The 17,822-nt window shown below is 40.5% G+C and overlaps 1 protein-coding gene across 1 annotated transcript in view; it reads left to right on the top strand.

The window, feature by feature from the left end:
• The window catches only part of FCHSD2 (FCH and double SH3 domains 2), a 163,254-nt gene that overhangs the window by 23,764 nt on the left and 121,668 nt on the right, over window positions 1-17,822 (top strand). The window contains 1 exon segment of the mRNA XM_054080180.1: window positions 12,750-12,795. Coding sequence (XP_053936155.1) covers window positions 12,750-12,795 — 46 coding nt within the window.

Raw genomic sequence — 17,822 nt, forward strand, 5'->3', positions numbered from 1 at the left:
AATGTCACTGGCTTCTCATGGTGGGTCATAGAGCTTCATTGTGGGCAAAAGTTTAGGCTGTGGGTGACCTCTCGAGGGTGGGTTTGAGTTTGTTCTTCTGCTTTGTATGCTTTCACAGCTGAAGGAACTTTGCCTACCCAGCTATGATTGTATTAGTATACTCTTGTTAAAAATCTTGGCTTGGAGGCCACATTCACAGTGCATTAAAATGCTTGTGGTATAAGAACTGGAAACTGTCCATACTTGCCAGGGGAGGAAGGCTGGTATTTTTAACTTGCTGTCCAGACTAGTTGCAGTTTGGGCTTCTATGACCACCAGTTGACTTCAGGACCTGGAGACAGACTGCCATAAGAGCAGAATTCAACTTTTGTGCAACTAGTGGGCAGAATCTCCTGAGATGCAGACAGCAAGGGGAGAACTATGCCTGGATTTATGGTTTTTGATCAGTTTTTCTAAGGAAGGCATCCAGAAAGCTAAGGAGCAAAGCACCTCATTGTGTGGGAAGATCAGGAATTTCAGCGGAAGCCCTAGTAGGCTGAGCAAGGAGCTAAAGGGCGACATACAAGTGAAAATGGTGAGCAGTAAAGGAGGAACATTAAAACTTTGCTTGGCTGCTGAAGGACAGTATCAGTTGCATCTGTAGCTGGTCAGGGACATGAAGAGTAGTAAAACAGGTGCTATGTGAGTGGTAGCAGCAAGACGTTTAAGAGGTAACGGGAGGAAGCCCGATGATGGCTTCTAGGGAAAAGACTGCAGTACTAAATCCTTCCCCCCTCCCCATCCTTGCAGGCAAAATATTACCTAGGCTTATGTGCTTAATGTATCATTTGGAGAGATATTGCTCTGATATGAATGTTAATGGACATCTTTCTACAAGATCTGGGGGGGAAAATTGCATGTGTCTATCTTCATGCAGAAAGGCCTGGCTGATGATCTTGTGCTAATGTGTGAGACAGCAAATTTAGCTGGAGATCAGACAAATCAAGGTAACCCAAAAATCAAAGCAACAAAACTGTGTTAGAACAATGCTATTAAATGCTCAGCACAGTACAGAGTGCTATTCTAGAGTTTATTTAATAGGTGGTACAAAGTCATCAGCCCGAAAGGCAACAGTAGTAGTGCTGATGTTATTCAAACCTGGTATGGAATAGGAAGTGTGGGAGGGCTCCAAACTTTTGCTTCTTGGTAAAAATATTGGTGATTTTTATTTATTGTCAGATAGATCTGGAAGGTAACTGTGCCTATGAAACAGTCACCTTTCTAGGAGAAGAATGTGATTCTTTCAAATGATATAAAGTCATTGACAACCAAATGTAAAGGCTGTTCTTTGCTGTAACATAGGATCTGGTAATTATTTTATTGGAGTAGCTGAAAAGAAAGCTAAAGTACACTGTGGCAGCGAAGAGTACAGTCTTAAATGCAATGTAGGTGCTTGCTTACAACTTTGTAATTTCTTCAGTTGCCTTTTTCGCAAGAGGAAGTGCGTGAGGTCTAGTCTTACAGAGGTAACCGTGGTTTGACTGAAATACAGGGATGTTTAACTCAAATGCAACTAGCCAGAGAGTGATTGGAGGCAGTGCCCTCCCTGGTGAGATATCCTTGATTGCTGATGATTTTCAGGTAGTCTGACCATAGAAAGAGATGAGATAAAAGAGTTGATTCTTTTGCATGTGAAGTATTAAGGCTAAACTTCTTGCCTGTTCGTGCTGAAAGAGGGACTTAATGCCTTATTGCCTAAAGAGCCTTTGAACTGCTTCCCTGTCGGTATCTCTGTATCTCTGCCATTTTCTGGGTGGATTCTGTGAGGAAATATCCCATTAGGTTGCTTGGATAAGAATTTTTTTTCTGCTAACTAGTAGAGAATATTTAAAACAGGTTTGTCCTTACTTTGCGAAGACACTTGAGTATGGCTATCTAGGTGGATGCAGATGTATAAGCTCTTTTGCCCTGTTCTCAGAACTAGCAGGTTTGTTAGACATGGAACATCCCGATCAGAGCTGTTGGAGGTTCAACCAGCTTGGCCTGTGACCAGAAGAACTGTCAGATTTGTATGAGATGTATGGGATAGTCTGTGACACTTGGGATATGCACTGTGCCTTTTTTGCTTTAAACTTTGCTGCTTTCCACATCACTTGCTTTGTTTTATTGTAGTGTTATTTATGGCTGTCAAAGTAGAAGTTAAATTTGTTTTGGATTTAACAGATTTTAAAAAGGTACTGTATTTGTGATGGTAGAATGATAGCAATAGTGAATGGACATGTTGTCATAAACTTAGTTTGAAAAAGCAGAGTATTGGTCATGATAAAAGCTTTGCTGTAGAATTAAGTTTGCATGCTTTGTCCTAGGTGAATTTTTTGATGTGTAAGTAAAATACCATTTGTGTTGTTCAGTGATAAATGTAGGCATGGTAGGCAAGTAGTACTTGTGCCAGGAAACATGCTATGGCTAGAAACGGCTGAAATAAACTGTGCGTTGGCACTGATGCTACTTGCTCAAACTTTCATATGTAGGCTTATTGAATACAATTTTTCTTTATGTTCATCACTGGATTGGTTGTTTATGATCTTCATGTATACTATTCTATAAATAAGAGGAACACCCTAAAACTGAAAAAAGCCGCAAAACCCCAATGACTGCTGTATGGATTTTCGAGTTACTGTTCTTTATTTGGAAAAGCAGATAGCCTGATGACTTTGCAGCTGCATGACTAGGTGTTCAAGCGGTGGGAAAATATGCTGTTGAGGAGAGAAGAGAGGACTACACTGCCATTTTTGCTGGTAGCTCAAAGCAATAGCCAAAACCTACTGTTGGTGTGATTTTGGTCATTTAAGAGTGCAGCTTTCGCTCTGTAATACCACATAACCCTGCCACTGGACTGGCTTGGGGTTTCTGTTTTGCAGTAGATGTAACTTAGAAAGTTGCTTCAGCTTACCTTTAGCTCAGTGGTAAGGGAAGGAACAGTCAATATCTTCTGATACTTTTTCCCTGTCAATGCCATGTTTAAACTTTATTTAAGCCTGAAGAAGCTTAGAGAGCTTTCCAGTTGTTTTTCAGATACTTGTGTTGAATCACAAAGCTGATGGTGATTTTTAGATGCTTTAGGGCCCTTAAATCATCCTGTTACTGTATTACAGGCAAGGCTGCTGGATTGCCTTAAGACTATAACGTTTTCTGTGTTCAGAGGAGTTCTACTTGGAAAAGGGAAAGCCAGTCTTTTATGTAATTATGTGAACTCCACAATTTACAGAAGGCTCTGAATTCGAAGCTTTGGGTTGTTTGTGATGAAAATAGCTTCTGATCATTCTACCTCCATTGTATATAGTGTTTTAAATTGCTGCTTTGAAGTGGTGCATTGCACGCTATTCTTTTTGAAGAATCACTCATGCGCTTACCTGGTGGAAAGGAGTTAACAGGGCACCTCTTCTCGTGAGAAGTATATTTCTGATTTTAATAACCTGAGTTGTTGTGCTCTGGCTGACGCTATGGCTTCTGAAGTCTGTATGTAGATAAATGTAGGACTCTGTGCTTTTCTGTAAAATAATTTATCCTTCAGACACTCAGAATTTTAAAATGCTTTGGTAGTGGTAATTCCGTTTAGTGTAAACAGAAGAAACACAGAGGAGCCTATTACATGCAGTGTTTGAGAGTCTTGTCATGATGAATAATTTCTGTGGATTAATTATTGCTCCAGGTATATCATCTTTGTCTCTGCTGGACATGGAAAGGGAATATTAATGCAGTCTGGTCCTGCATATATGGGTGTTCTTGAAGTACATAATTAGGCATGCAGCTGCTATTGTGCTATGTTATCTGTGCATTTATTGCCAGCCACTGGCCTAAACTGAGCTGCGGCGATGATTTATGTTAGCTGAAGTACTTTGAATTCAGTTGTGCCTTTGTTAGTGACACACTTATCCTTAAAGTACAAACCACATAAAAGCACTTGTTCGGTTGTATGATATTGATTCATTATGATGCGTTTTTCATGTTACTGCAGAAAGCGGGATGAGGCATCTCGATAAAAACAGTGAATTAAACCTCCAAACAAGAGGGCCAGCATTCCTAAAGAAATCCTGTTTTCCTACAAGAGGGGAGAATGATTTGGCTCTTCCCTCCAAGCATTTCAGGGTTGCTCCATTTTGATTTTGTAGTGGCAGCTGGAATTACAAAGAATGAAAAGAAACTGTGACCATATCAAATGTAACTATCAATCTAGTAACACTTCAGTACGACAACAGCTAATGTTTAAGGTATTTCTCTGGTATGCTGCGCCTTTTGCATACACATAACTTGTGCTTCCAGAGGGATTTCCCTTAGCGTTGGCTAGACAGAGCAAGCAGAGTTGCTACTTGACATAGCAGTTGTTACAGCAGTTTTCAGGCTGCTTGGTCAGTAGTCATCTTGTGGTCACTCATATGCAGACAGCTTCTCTTGGCTGTTCTTTGACAGGGGAGTAGTTAAATCTTTTGTCTTCAGCAGACTGACCAGGGAGTGTCAGGGGACTCTAACCAATACTTTGAGTGGCTTTATAGCTGCTAACCTGCAGAGCTAGCAGATGGCACAGCAAGAAGAAAAGGTGGGCCAAAGACTCTGCTCAAGATGTGCAGTTGCTTGAAATTGAGCAATGGTGGTGCTGAGAACATAAATGGAAGTAATTGCTCTCAGCACAACTGAGATCTTGGCCCAGACAGAGGATGCTGCCGTCCAGGTCTTGGGCTGCAAGGTGTTCATGGTGCCTCTCCCTAGGGCTCAGGTTAACAGTGGCCTCTCCTATGGGGGATACACTGATAAATTGCCGAGTAAAGGAGCTGTGGAAGGAAGTGCACAGACTGCGTACTATCAGAGGCAAGTGATGGTCACTGGAGATTCCCTACTGCAGGAAACAGAAGCATCCATGTGCTGAGCTGACTTAATATCTTGCAGGGGGAGATTGTTGTTTGCTGGGGAGTTAGATCAAGGATAGTGCAGAACAGCTACAAAAGCTCGTCTGACATGGGGCTGTTACCCCATGTAGGCACGTAGGATGCTACTGGAGATGACCTTGAACATGTAAAGGGTGATGGCAGAACTCTGGGGACAAGCGTGAGGAACACGGGGCCTTTGATTTTGTTCTTAATCCCTCCTCTGAAGGTGAAGGGCTTGGGCAGGAGTGGACACATCCAGCAGGTCAGCACTTGGCTGTGCAGCTGATGTTGCAGACAGGGCTTTGGATCTTGTAAACATGAGAGCCTCATTGAAATGAGGACTACTGAGGAGGGATGGGAACCATCTGACAAGGTGGGGCACCAGCACCTTTGCCAACAGCTAGACCTAGTGAGAAAGGCTGTAAACTAGGTCTGCTAAGGGAGAGTTACCATAACCTGAAGCAAAGGCATGGGACCTGATGAAGAAGAGTCTAGGGGACAGTGTCCTGGAAGAGGCTTTTCCCATGCAGATGGGAAACCAACAGGAAGAATTAGAAATGTGTGTGCAGTTGTAGAGATGTGAGCTTATTGGGACTACAGAGGTGTGGTGAGATAGTTCATGCTCTCTCATCTCCAAAAGGTCATGACAATCAGGAGAGGTTCCTGATCACTGGAAAAAGGCAATTGCCATACCCTTTTTCAAAGATGGGTCAAAGGAGGATCTGGGCAACAGCAGGCTGGTTGGTCTTACCCTAGTCCCTGGGAAGATTATGGAGCTAAACCTCCTGGAAGCCATTTCCAAGGTTTGTTCTCCAAGAAGCCATTTCTTGAAGGGACAAGAGGCGGTAGGGAGCAGCCAGCATGGACTTACTAAGGGCACAGCACACCGAATTGGGGAAAGCTCACAATGTGGGCAAGGTGATAGCAGTGTATGTGTTGACCTTAGTAAGGCTTTGCACACAGTTTCCTTTAGTGCCTTTGTAGTCACATCAGGGACGTATGGGCTGATAAGTGACCAGTGAAGTGGGTGGAAACTTGGCTGGGCTTCCCAACTCTAAGTGGTGGAAAACAGCACCAAGTCCAGCTGGCAGCTGGGTGTCCCTCAGAGGTCAATACTGGATCAATACTGTTCAATGTCTTTTAATAACCTGGATGGAACATGCTCTCAGCAAGTTGGTGAAGGGAGTCAAATTGGGTGAGACTAGTTGATAGTTAGGCTGAAAGCAGGGCTGTGCTCAGCGCAGCCTTGACAGATGGGTGACATGGGCTGGCAGGAATCTAGTGAAGGTCAACAAAGGCATGTGCCAAGTCCTGCCCCTGGGACATGCTGACCTTGAGCAACAGCCCAGGCTGGGACGGCCAGATGGAGATTTCAATGCCATCTTATACGTAAATATTGAATGTGCGTGTAGTTCACCATTGGGGTTCCTCCTCCCCTGTTGCTCAGAATCTATTTCCCTCCTTTAGAATAAATACATCTCATCACTGTAAAAGACACTGTAGATCTGTTTATCATTTAAGGAAGACAGGGAATTGATACCTGACACTGTATTTTAACTTGCTCTGTGCAAGTTTTTTCTTGAAAGCTAGGTTGGGAGTTTTTTTTCCTGCTAAGAGGTTGTGTTCATGCATGTGCTCAGTGTTAGATAGGTGGGATTTAGATTGTTCAGTAGTGATTTTGGTTTGTCTCTTCTCTGAATGGGATGAAAAGAATGAACAAAACCAGTAATGTAGTTCTACTTTATATGTAATATTGGTATTTGAGTTCTCTGGGGGTGCCTTTCTTTCCCCCCCCCCCTTCCTTGCTTTCTTCCTTGCTTTCTTCCTTGCTTTCTTCCTTGCTTTCTTCCTTGCTTTCTTCCTTGCTTTCTTCCTTGCTTTCTTCCTTGCTTTCTTCCTTGCTTTCTTCCTTGCTTTCTTCCTTGCTTTCTTCCTTGCTTTCTTCCTTGCTTTTTTCCGAGAGCTGTCTGTTTTAATTTTACTTGGAAAGTTTTGGAGTGAATATATCCTTTCATCTTGCTGAGCTTGAGAAGTGGGCCTGCGTGAACTTCATGAAGTTCAACAGGGCTAAGTGCAAAGTCCTGTCCTGCACCTGGGTCAGGGCAATCCCAAGCACAAATACAGGCCAGGCAGAAAATGGATTGAAAGCAACCCTAAAGAGAAGGACTTGAGTCTGTTGGTAGATGAGAGACTGGACATGAGCCAACAATGTGCATTTGCAGCCCAGAAAGCCAACTACCCTGGGCTGCATCAAAAGCAATGAGACCAGCAGGTTGAGGGAGGTGATTTTGCTCCTCTACTGTGCTCTTGAGAGACATCACCCAGAGCAGTGTATTCAGTTCTGTAGTTCTCAACACAGAAAGGACATGGATCTGTTGGAGCGAGTTCCAAGGTCGGCCATGGAGATGATCAGAGGGCTGGAGCACCTCCCCTGTGAGGACAGGTTGGGAGGGTTGGGGCTGTTTAGCCTAGAGAAGAGGTGGCTCCAGGGAGACCTTATTGCAGTGTTCCAGTACCTGAAGGGGGCCTACAGGAAAGCTGGGGAGGGTCTTTTGATCAGGGTGTGCAAGGATACGATGAAGGGGAATGGTTTCATTCTGAGAGGGGGTAGATTTGTATTAGCGATAAGGAAGAAATTCTTTACTGTGAGGATGTTGAGGCACCGGAACAGTTGTGGGTGAAGTTGTGGCTGCCACATCCCTGGAGGTGTTCAAGGCCAGGTTGGATGAGACTTCGAGCAACCTGATCTAGTGGGAGGTGTCCCTGCCCATGGCAGGGGGTTGGAACTGGATGATCTTTAAGGTCTCTTCCAACCCAAACCATTCTCCGATTCTCTAATGATTGCACACTGAGGGTGCTACCAGTGTAGTCTGTAAGCAGAAGTTGCAAGTTGTAATTTTCTGCTGGTTTATGATCTAGATGTTGTGAAATATTTATCTACTTTGTGAGTAGCTGGAAATCTTGGAGTGTTTTGTAATTCACTGATTCACCTCCTTGAGTGCTGGGGGACTGAGTCGGTTTAAAATCAGTTGCAATATGCTCTATGGTTCCTAAGTAGATTTACTTCAATAATTTTTGATGGCATAAATTAATTTTTAAACTGAATTTCAAAATTGCCCCATTAAATTGAAACAGTGGAAAATCCTCTATTCCTCCACCATTTTTCACTTTCCTTTTCTCATGGTATTGGCGCTTTTACAGATCTACTCTATTGATCTGCATCTTTATCGCTTAATATGGGTTTCAGTCTTTATTGACTTGAGGGGATCTCAGCTGGTGAGGCAAAGAGAAAAGGATACCGACTTTATTATTTTGATTCTGTTAGGGATACTGTATCCTCTGTTTATTAAAAGGATTAAAAACAGGTCTTGGAAAGTTACCAAGACCATGCAGTGTGTGTGTGTGTGTGTGTGTAGTTTCCCTTCCCCCATCTTTCAGATAAACTGCATTGAAAATGTCAATTCTGTTGCTCTGTGTTCTGCTGACCTGTGAAATCCAGCCTCTGTAGAGCTGAGCACGTTATTAGCTGAATGTCCATAGCCAAAAAATAACATTAACTCACACTTCTAATGTTGGGTGAGTTGTACCCATTTGCCGGTTCATGCACCTGTTTTTTGATCATTACATATTGTGATTGTGCACAGGGACTTATTCCAAATGTGGCTGAGCCCCGTGCTTGGCATGTTGTGGAATTTCTCAGTCTTTAAATTGAAATGAATTCACCTATGCAAATTTAGTCCTTTCTTTTATTCAGGAGATGGGGACACGAAGTATCTGTTTACATTTTTGCATAGCTCTCTAGATGTGATTAAATTAGTTTTCTCCTGTAGAGAGTAATTCACTTTCTGATTTTCAGGGTGTCACTGTGTTTAGCTGTTCTTACTGTACAAGCTGTGACTTTTATCCTTAGATTTGTATGACTGGATAATTGTGGCAAATATAACAGTGTTTTACGTAACACTAATGTATATTTTAATGTTTGTACTGATTTTTCATAAAAGTGGGAGCTTTAGACTTTTCCAGCCCAAGTGGCATCCATGTACCAGATTGAGCACATTTGTGAGTGACTTCTTGAAGGGTTGTCCTCTGCTGAACTGACTCCTTAGTTCACTTTGTTATGCTTATTTACAATCAAAAGTTAAAAATATACCTGAATATCTCATAGCATCTGTTATATTAAATTGATATGAGTAATCTAAATACCTAGCAGTTGCTGGAATTCCTATTTGGGAATTTACAGTGACAGCGAGTGTTTGGCACTAGTAGAAGTAGTATTGACAAAGTGGGGATGGTAGTAAGTGTAGTTTTTTTTCCCCTGCTCCCTTACGTTCCACTGTTTCTCAGAGCCCAAGGGAAAGTTAGATCATGTAGTCTTATTTCTTTAATATGGCAGTTCATTACTGCCCAGGTATTTTTTCTTTTGTCATGTAAAGTCCTGTAAATAAACGTTAGACCAAAGAATTTCCACCTTCGGGAGAGAAAGCGACCAGCTGAGCCTCATGGTGCATCTTGGATGTTTTGTCCCAAGTCAGAAGCCTGGTGAGGAACGTAAGGACATGATGTAGGTGGGCAAAGTCCTGCTATACAGCAGAAAAATCTCCACCCTCCTACTGTTAAGATATTCTTATTAGTTCTTAGTCTGAAAGAGAAGTCCTTTTCAACTCCGCATTTAGTGTTTGTTGTCCTGATGACGACAGAAGCGACTGTTCTCTTAACCCCACTCCTGTGTTTTCAGCCAGGCTTGGCCAATTACTGACATTTCAATGGAAGACAACCCTTCTCTGCAGACCTTCTCTAGCTGGTTATGCTTCAAAAAGAACATTCCTTCATAATCCCTCCAGGGCTAGGTTCGTTCTAGTCATATGGAGCCTTAAGCAGTGGAAGGGGCTGTAGACAGCAGCATGCGAGGAAATGCTGTGGGCAGCTGGCATTGCCTCTTGATATTAAATCTTGTATGTTGAAACCACTGAAATAACTTTCCAGAGCGTGACTTTTCCTTCAGATTTGCAGTAGTCTTTAATCTATTTAATCTTTCTAACTCTCTTTTTAATCTGTCAAAGACTTTAAATGCTTTTGAATTATTTTTGGGGGACAAAGAGAATAAGCATATTTCATGCATTGTTTTGCAGGATTGAGATGATATTCAGGAATTACTGTCCAGAAACAAAATAAGACACTTTTCTGGGTGTGCAGTTCTGGTGTTTCTTGCACTTAAAATTAACGGTCAATTTGAGAAAAAGATATAATAGTGGATATTAATACATCCTAGTTTAAAGAAGTCCTAAATAACGTTCTTGATTTCTTGCAGACCTGTTAATTCATTTCTTAGAAAACTTTTCAGTAACAGTTAGAGAATATTGTATTAGCTTTAGACAATCAAACATTTCCTTATATGACTGAAGTTGAAATTCCATCCTGAATGACAATAAGGTCAAGAATAATCCCAGCTTTTGCACACAAAGTCGAGATATAAACATGAAGGTTTTCAGGTTTCCAAAGTTAAACTATGATGCGTTTATTAGTCAGACTTATTTTTTTCCTGCTCAAAATAATTTTCTCCTGGGAAATTTGTCTACTTCAGTCTCATATTTTGTCATGTTTTGTAATATATTTATGGTTCTCATAAAAGGATTCCTGTATAAACTGTCACGAGGTTAAAAACAGCTTTGTGTTTGACTAATCGAGGGAAATGCAGTCACAAAGCAGCAGAGAACACAGCTTCAAGGAATGCAGATGGCTGATCCTGCTGATCTTACAGTACTTACAGTTTTCTTCATTCACAAAAACATAGATCAAACACAAAATTAGAGTATTGTATAAATTGAATTGTGTGCTGTCTTGCCATCTCTTTTGCAAAATCCCATTTAAGGTACTGAACAAAATCTAAAACTACTCTAAAATACTTCTAATTTATGGAGGTGCTACCGTAAAATAAATTTTCTTCATACTGGAGCTTGCAGTTGTTCCAAGTCCAAGTTTTCTGGTGATTCTGTGAGTAAATTTAATTTGCACGGTATTTTGTAATTCTACACTAGGACCAGTTGAATGCTTTCATTTTCCCTCTCTACTGTAAACCTTTTAACATAGAAGGTTTTCGGGGGATGTTTTGGGCTTCCAGCTTGTCACAATTACTGTTATGCAATTAGTTTAAGTGGGATTTGTTTTGTATGGGGAAAAAAAACTCTCATGGTGAAATATACAGCTCCATATCCAGGTTTTGTGTAAACTCAGTATCCTTAACATTTATCTCTGATCAGGTGTTTTCAAATAGGATTAGTTTAGAGTTGAAAAACAGCAGCCTTTGCCTGAAGTCTTCAGAGATTTGTGTTTTAAAGACAGCTATTTGTTTTCTTTTACCTTTTCAACTTGTTTTCTTTTACCTTTTCAATATTGGTAACCTGTTACACTTTTTCCTAGTAGTTATTTCTGCAGTTATTTTTACTTTTAAGAGTAGGTTCTTTTAGAAGGATATTGTGGTTTTCAGATGTTTGCTAAACTGATTTGGATATTGGACTTGGGAACAGGAGAGCCAAAAAGAAATTGTTTTGTGATATTAGATGAAATATCTGGAATTTACAAAGTAGATTAATTTACAGGCATCTCAGGTAACTTTACCTCCTCATGTAGAGGTGTTTCATATGGCACAGTCATGCAACCCTTTGTACCCACCTGAGCTACATGGAGGGATTTAGGAAGGTAGGATGTAATTATTGGAGCTGGAATATGGCCAGCTCTTTGGGACTGTCGTTCATCGGAAAGAATTTTAAGCAATCACAGTGCATTTAGACTTTTGTTTTACATCCTGTTGGAGAAACTGAGCCTGTAATGCCACAGTGTGGATGCTCTTCATGGATGAAATGCAGTAGACAGCAGTAGAAAGGGCCTGTTCAGAGCTCCTTTTGTTTGTGTTTATTGAATTAACCTTATTATAGGATGTTCCTGAGGATTTTTTTTTATTGACATGTCACCATAGTTATTCTGTAACTAATTTAAATACAATTAGATTTTCCTTTGTTGATGGTGTACACTTAAGCTTTGTAGTTTGTAGTATAGCTTGAAGAAAGTGACTGCTTTGACGGTTCAAGGACTAAAGAAGGACTAGCTTAAGCTACTGAACTAAGAGCCTTGACACATCTAGGTATTTGAAACTTCTTCCTGTTACAAGATGATAGTGTTGAAACCTTCTGTTTTAAAATGCATGGAGGTGGTCCATTTTGAGCCCCCACAGCGCTGATGTTAATGTGGAATCACAGAATCACAGAATCACAAGGTTGGAAAGGACCCACTGGATCATGTGCTATGATTGGCACCACTCGAGTTAAGTGGGTCTAATGTGATCTAGCAACATTAAGGGGTAAATTGGGATACTGAGGTGGGTTTGAAGAGAGGCTGTTAGTCTTTTGACTACAGCTATGAATCTCGTGTGTTCCGTTGCCATTGAGGAAACATGACTTTCCATTTTTTTTAAAAAAGATAAAAAAATGAAAAGATGGAAAAATAAGTAAGTCTGTCTAGATGCATAAAGCCAAATTGTGTTTTGTGCTACCAAATTCTTTGCTAGGCTATGCCAGTGGAAAGCTGATGAGCCTTTAATGAAGTAAACTGTATTTACGCTGGTAGTCCTGGGAACTGACTTGGTCCAATAAAACTTGGAAATTGGAACACTGCATATGTGAAGTCCACATGTGCCAGTTGCTAGGCTACTGACATACAGTTGTCAAACAATCTCCCTTTTTTGTTGCTTATTTAACTATGAAGACTGTCTAGCAAAATATCCTTTTAAATTAGTTGTTGAATTTATAATCATTTGCTGTATGTATTAATGAAATTTTTTTCCTCTTTCAGAGCATTCAGTCAGAAAAGAGCTGCAATTGAGAGAGAGTATGCACAGGTAGGTCTGGAATAATTTTTATGTCTGTGGCGTTGTTCTCTTGAGGTAATTTATTCATTAGCAAACTTTCCACGTATGCTTTTTGTTTATCCTTTCTGTAAGTTGCTTAGTATGAAAGTACCTGTAGGAATTCTGAATCAAGCACTTTGGCCTACACACACTTAGGCTCATTCTGTGTTTTCATGGACATTTTGACTTGAGGAAGTTCTTGGGTGCCAAAGACACCTTTAACATTTTTTTTCAAATTGTTACAAGGTCAATCAAATCTTTGAGGTTTTCTCAGATGTTCGTGTGAAACTTGAGTAAAAAAGTAAAATTGGGTCAATTAGAGGAAAGGAAATGTGTTCTGGCATAGTCAGTACAAAATAAATTCGCATTCTTCAGTAAAAGCAGCTTCCCATTCATCTGAAATAAAAGCAGCCAGATTTGGCCTCATGCTTGTGACAGGGAGTGGAATGAATTTTGATTTGTTTGTGAGAAAGGAGGGAGGACTGATTTTTTCTCCCTTGTTCCGAAATTAGAAAGCATCTAATAAGGGGCAGCTGCCTACTTAATTTACAGTAAAGGCTCTTGGAGCTTAAGTCCAAGTAAAACAGATTAAAAAAACATTAATTCATTTCAAAATAGATTAAAGGTAGAATAAAATACAAGTAAGGGAGCTTTTGGAGCTGAATATACAATAGCTGCAACTAGAGATGTTGCTGACGTTACAGTTGTTGATGTTGGGGCAGTGACAGAAGTGAAATGTGAAAACACAAGCTGTTGCTAGGATGTTTCCAAATGTAGTTTTAGGCTGTTGTGATAGCATCCTTTTAGTCATCAGTGCTGCATCACCCGCAAGTACATACAGAGCAAATGTTTTCTGTGGGTCAGCCTTTGCTGTCAGTCTGTGAAAGAAGATTTCTGTATATTTTGACACTGCGACGTACACGTTTCCTAGTCCTAGGTTTTCTGCATGTAGTCTCAGACCAAAACTTGGCTGAAAATACTTAGTAAATCAAATGAAATTTGTACTGAATTTAATCCGAACGCTCTCAATGGTGCTCTAAAGGTCTGCAGTTACTTGTGCTCTGGTTCTTTCATTGTATGTGAATTTACATTAGCATACATTGATTACATCAGCAGTAGCACTTAATTTGATTAAATGTAGCAATTTTTTAATGTCAGAATCGATATATGCCTGATGAAACTTTGATTAAAGTATGTATTCTTTAGTGATTTTTGTAATGACATTGCAGAGAGTTTAAGATCAATTATTAATACATTTATCCATTTTACTTTGGGTATGTTTTTTATATGCAGAGGCACTTAGAGCAGTTGCTGCATTTAGGGAATAGTCCTGATAAGCTGGAAAAATAATTACATTCTTGGATTCGGAAGGCTCAGTCTTAACAACCGAGGCTTTCAGTTGCTTGCGTTTGAAAACCCCCAACTTTCCAGCAATACAGCTGCATCATTTGAGATTCATTGAATGGCTGCTTATATGAATGAAGTCTTGTGGAATTGCTTCCTGAGTTTGTTGATAAGTATACAGTTCAAGAACAATGTTGGATGTTTTTTCTCGGGCCTGGATTTCTGTTTCTGAGATGGCAATGAAATTTCACATGGAGCCTTTTGTTGAGAGAAATTGTAATAAAAATAAATGTGAAGTTGTATTCATCAACAGTGGGTTATTCCTTTTGAAACAGTTATAAAGGTAACTGGAAATTCTTAGTAGTTAGTTTCTGGAGCAAGAATTCTAGATCTTTTCACAGGTTCTGTCCAAATACCTTTTGTCACCTTAGGAAACTCAGAATATTCTAACTTAAGAATTTGTTGGCAAGCTGAGGAAGAAGTGGAAGGGTGGACAGTGAAAATAAGTCTCCCTAGACTCCCCAGAACTGAATGCTTTGTTGGTTTAAAAAATTGTATGCTGATGCGCTGCACTTGGGTGCCACATTTTTATACACAAGAGTGCTTTTGTTCGGAGAAAGAGAACCTGTACAAATGCTGGTGCTACACCCTGATTCAGTCTTTATAATTTATTCCTAATTACATGGTGGATGGCTTGAATGCACGTGATGAATTACAGGATCTGTATGTAGATTCCTCTATGTCTTATTTTATCAAGGAAGATTTTTTACTAAGTCTTTTCACAGTATTGTACCTGTTGCAAAAAGCGGTACTGTGGTATAAATGGGAGAACTGGCTGATGTATCAGCCCTTGTACTGCAATTCTGCAGTCCTTTCTAGATCTGGTGTGAATATGTACTAAGCTATTTAACTTGTATTTTCAATACCGCGTTATTTAATATACACATGAATGCTTATCTTAATATTCAGAATTGGAAGTATAGAAAGGCTCTCAGTTCCTATTAACAGTATTCCTAGTAATACTATTTAAATTATAGTTTTGTATCATTAGTATTAGCTGTTCCCCTTGATTAATAAGCTAGCTGAAATCAGTGGTTAAGAATACTCTTGTTAGGTGGAAGCGGAACGGATGTTAAATAGATAAAATAGTAGTGAGTTGGGTTTTTTTCTGAGATGGTAATTGCATCTCTGCTAATACTCCTCATGATTTTTTTTTTTAACACTTTCAACTCAAAAGCAGTCTTTCACAGTCTGTGTCGTGTGCCGGGAACACACGGATTACCTTCCTTGTCATGTTTTATCATGCTTTGGTTTTGCTCGATGTTTAGTGATCATTGTTTCAGAGTGAAACGTGACTCTGGGCAATCAGCGTGGTCTGTCTCTTTGGGTCTGCAAGTAACCTCAAAATGCTGGAGCTGTGAAATGTGCCATTAATTTCAGTGTGTGCTAATTAGTTGCAAACTGTAGCTTCTCAACTGAAGGCATCAACAACATAGAAAACAGGTAGGAAAATCCATTTTGTGTGCTACACAAAAGCATTAAATTTGAACTAAGATGCACATGATGCCAAGCTGAATGGTGCAGTTGCCACACTGCAAGGACTGGGATGTCATCTGGAGGGCCTGGACAAACTGGAGTAGTGGGCCTGGGTGAACCTCATGAGGTTCAACAAGGCCAAGTGCAACGTCATACACCTGGGTCAGGGCAATCCATGGATTCAATACAGGATGGGGATTATGTGATTGAGAACAGCCCTGAGGAGAAGGACTTGAGGGTGCTGGTCGATGAGAAGCTCCACATGAGCCGGCAGTGTGTGCTTGCTGCCCAGAACGCCAACCATGTCCTGGGCTGCCTCAAAAGAAGTGTGGCCAGCAAGTCGAGGGGAGTGATTCTGCCCCACTATTCCTCTCTTGTGAGACCTCATCTGGAGTATTGTGTCCAGTTCTGGAATCCTCAAAGTAAGAAGGATATGGAGCTGTTGGAACGGGTCCAGAAGAGGGCTACAAGGATGATAAGAGGGCTGGAGCACTTCCCATACGAGGACAGGCTGAGAGAGTTTGGCTTGTTCAGCCTGGAGAAGAGAAGGCTCTGGGGAAACCTTATAGTGACCTTCCAGTGCTTGAAAGGGGCTACAAGAAAGACGAGGAGGGACTTTGTAAAAAGACGTGTAGTGATAGGACTAGAGAGAACGGGTATAAACTGGAGAGGGGCAGATTTAGACTGGACGTAAGGAGGAAATTCTTTACAGTGATGGTGGTGAGGCACTGGCACAGGTTGCCCAGGAATGCTGTGGATGCCCCATCCCTGGATTTGTTCAAGGTTGGGTTGGATGGGGCCTTGGGCAGCCTGATCCAGTGGGAGGTGTCCCTGCCCATGGCAGGTGGAGTTGGAGTTAGGTGATCTTTAAGATTTGTTTCAATCCAAACCATTCTATGGTTCTATGAAGTAGAAGTTTTTGTTTAGGTTTTCTAAAAAGGCTCTAATTTTTATGATTTTTCTTTCCTGTCTTTTTTTCTGGAGGTCAAATTAACATTTAAGAAATTTGTGTGCTCAGTAAAAAATAGTTATCTGTGATCTGGAGAGAGTGGACATGCCACTTGGTGTTGATTGGTCTGTTGCGATGAGAAACTTGATCTACAGTAGTTCGTATTCCACCCATTCCTGTTGGCAGCTGTGAATGAAGTGCCAGTGCATCCTCCAGTGTTGTTTATATGGATGATAATAATCGGGAGAGGGGCCTTAAAATAAGGTTAAATGAATGCTGGAGAAAAAAAGTGGATGGATCGAGAAGTGGTGGACAAAAGAGCAGAGCAGTAAAGGCAAAAGGAAAGGTGGGTGTCAGCAGGTAGTGTGAATACCGGCTTCTCCTCACCCCACGAGTGTCTCACCAGACTTGAAAAAAACAGTTCTTTCAATGCATCATAATATGTGAATGCCTGTTTTCTAGAAAGTTGCAATATTCCAACAGCAATGTATAATGTATTTTTGATATCTAAATAATATCTATGGGCTGCAGTGCCCAAATAGTTGCTTGATTTTTGTTTTTCTTACTATATTAGTTTTCCATTGTTTAAAATCAGAAGGTAGAAGCTGACTGTTTCTTTTACCATTTTCTGACAAGGATGCTGGGTGGCTTTACTTAAGATACATTGGCATTTATAACAATTTTTCAGTGGATTAAAATTCTAAGGGTTGAAATCAGAGATTTCTCTCCCATGCCTTGCTAACTTGTGCTGTGGCTGATTTTTTTCCTGACTGTTCCTTACCACGTGGTCCAATACTTTGCAAATGTTAAATGATTTGTCATTATACTGTGGAGACTGCAAAGGTGATAGTATTTCACTGATAAGGAATTAGAAAACTTGAATGTATTTTAGCCAACATAATATGGATCTTTTTGATAGAGTGGAAACTAGAGCACTGCTCTTTTGAATATTTTTAGTTTTCTAAACAGAAGCCTTTGGCAATTAGTGCAACTTTGGCTTTAGCAATAGAATTCCCATAACTTTTCCTCCTTTGCCTTCTAAAATGTGTTAGGGTTTATAGAGTAGGAGCCCTGTAGATGTATTTATTTGTAAAGTACCTGTGCTGGCATATTAGAAAGAGGTAGGATGTGCTCTAATAGATCACAGACAACTGTGTTGAGAAGCAAATTGCTCCACTTGTAGTAAACG

Source organism: Cuculus canorus, chromosome 1, assembly GCF_017976375.1.
Source record: "Cuculus canorus isolate bCucCan1 chromosome 1, bCucCan1.pri, whole genome shotgun sequence".
In the NCBI taxonomy this organism is placed as follows: Eukaryota; Metazoa; Chordata; class Aves; order Cuculiformes; family Cuculidae; genus Cuculus; species Cuculus canorus.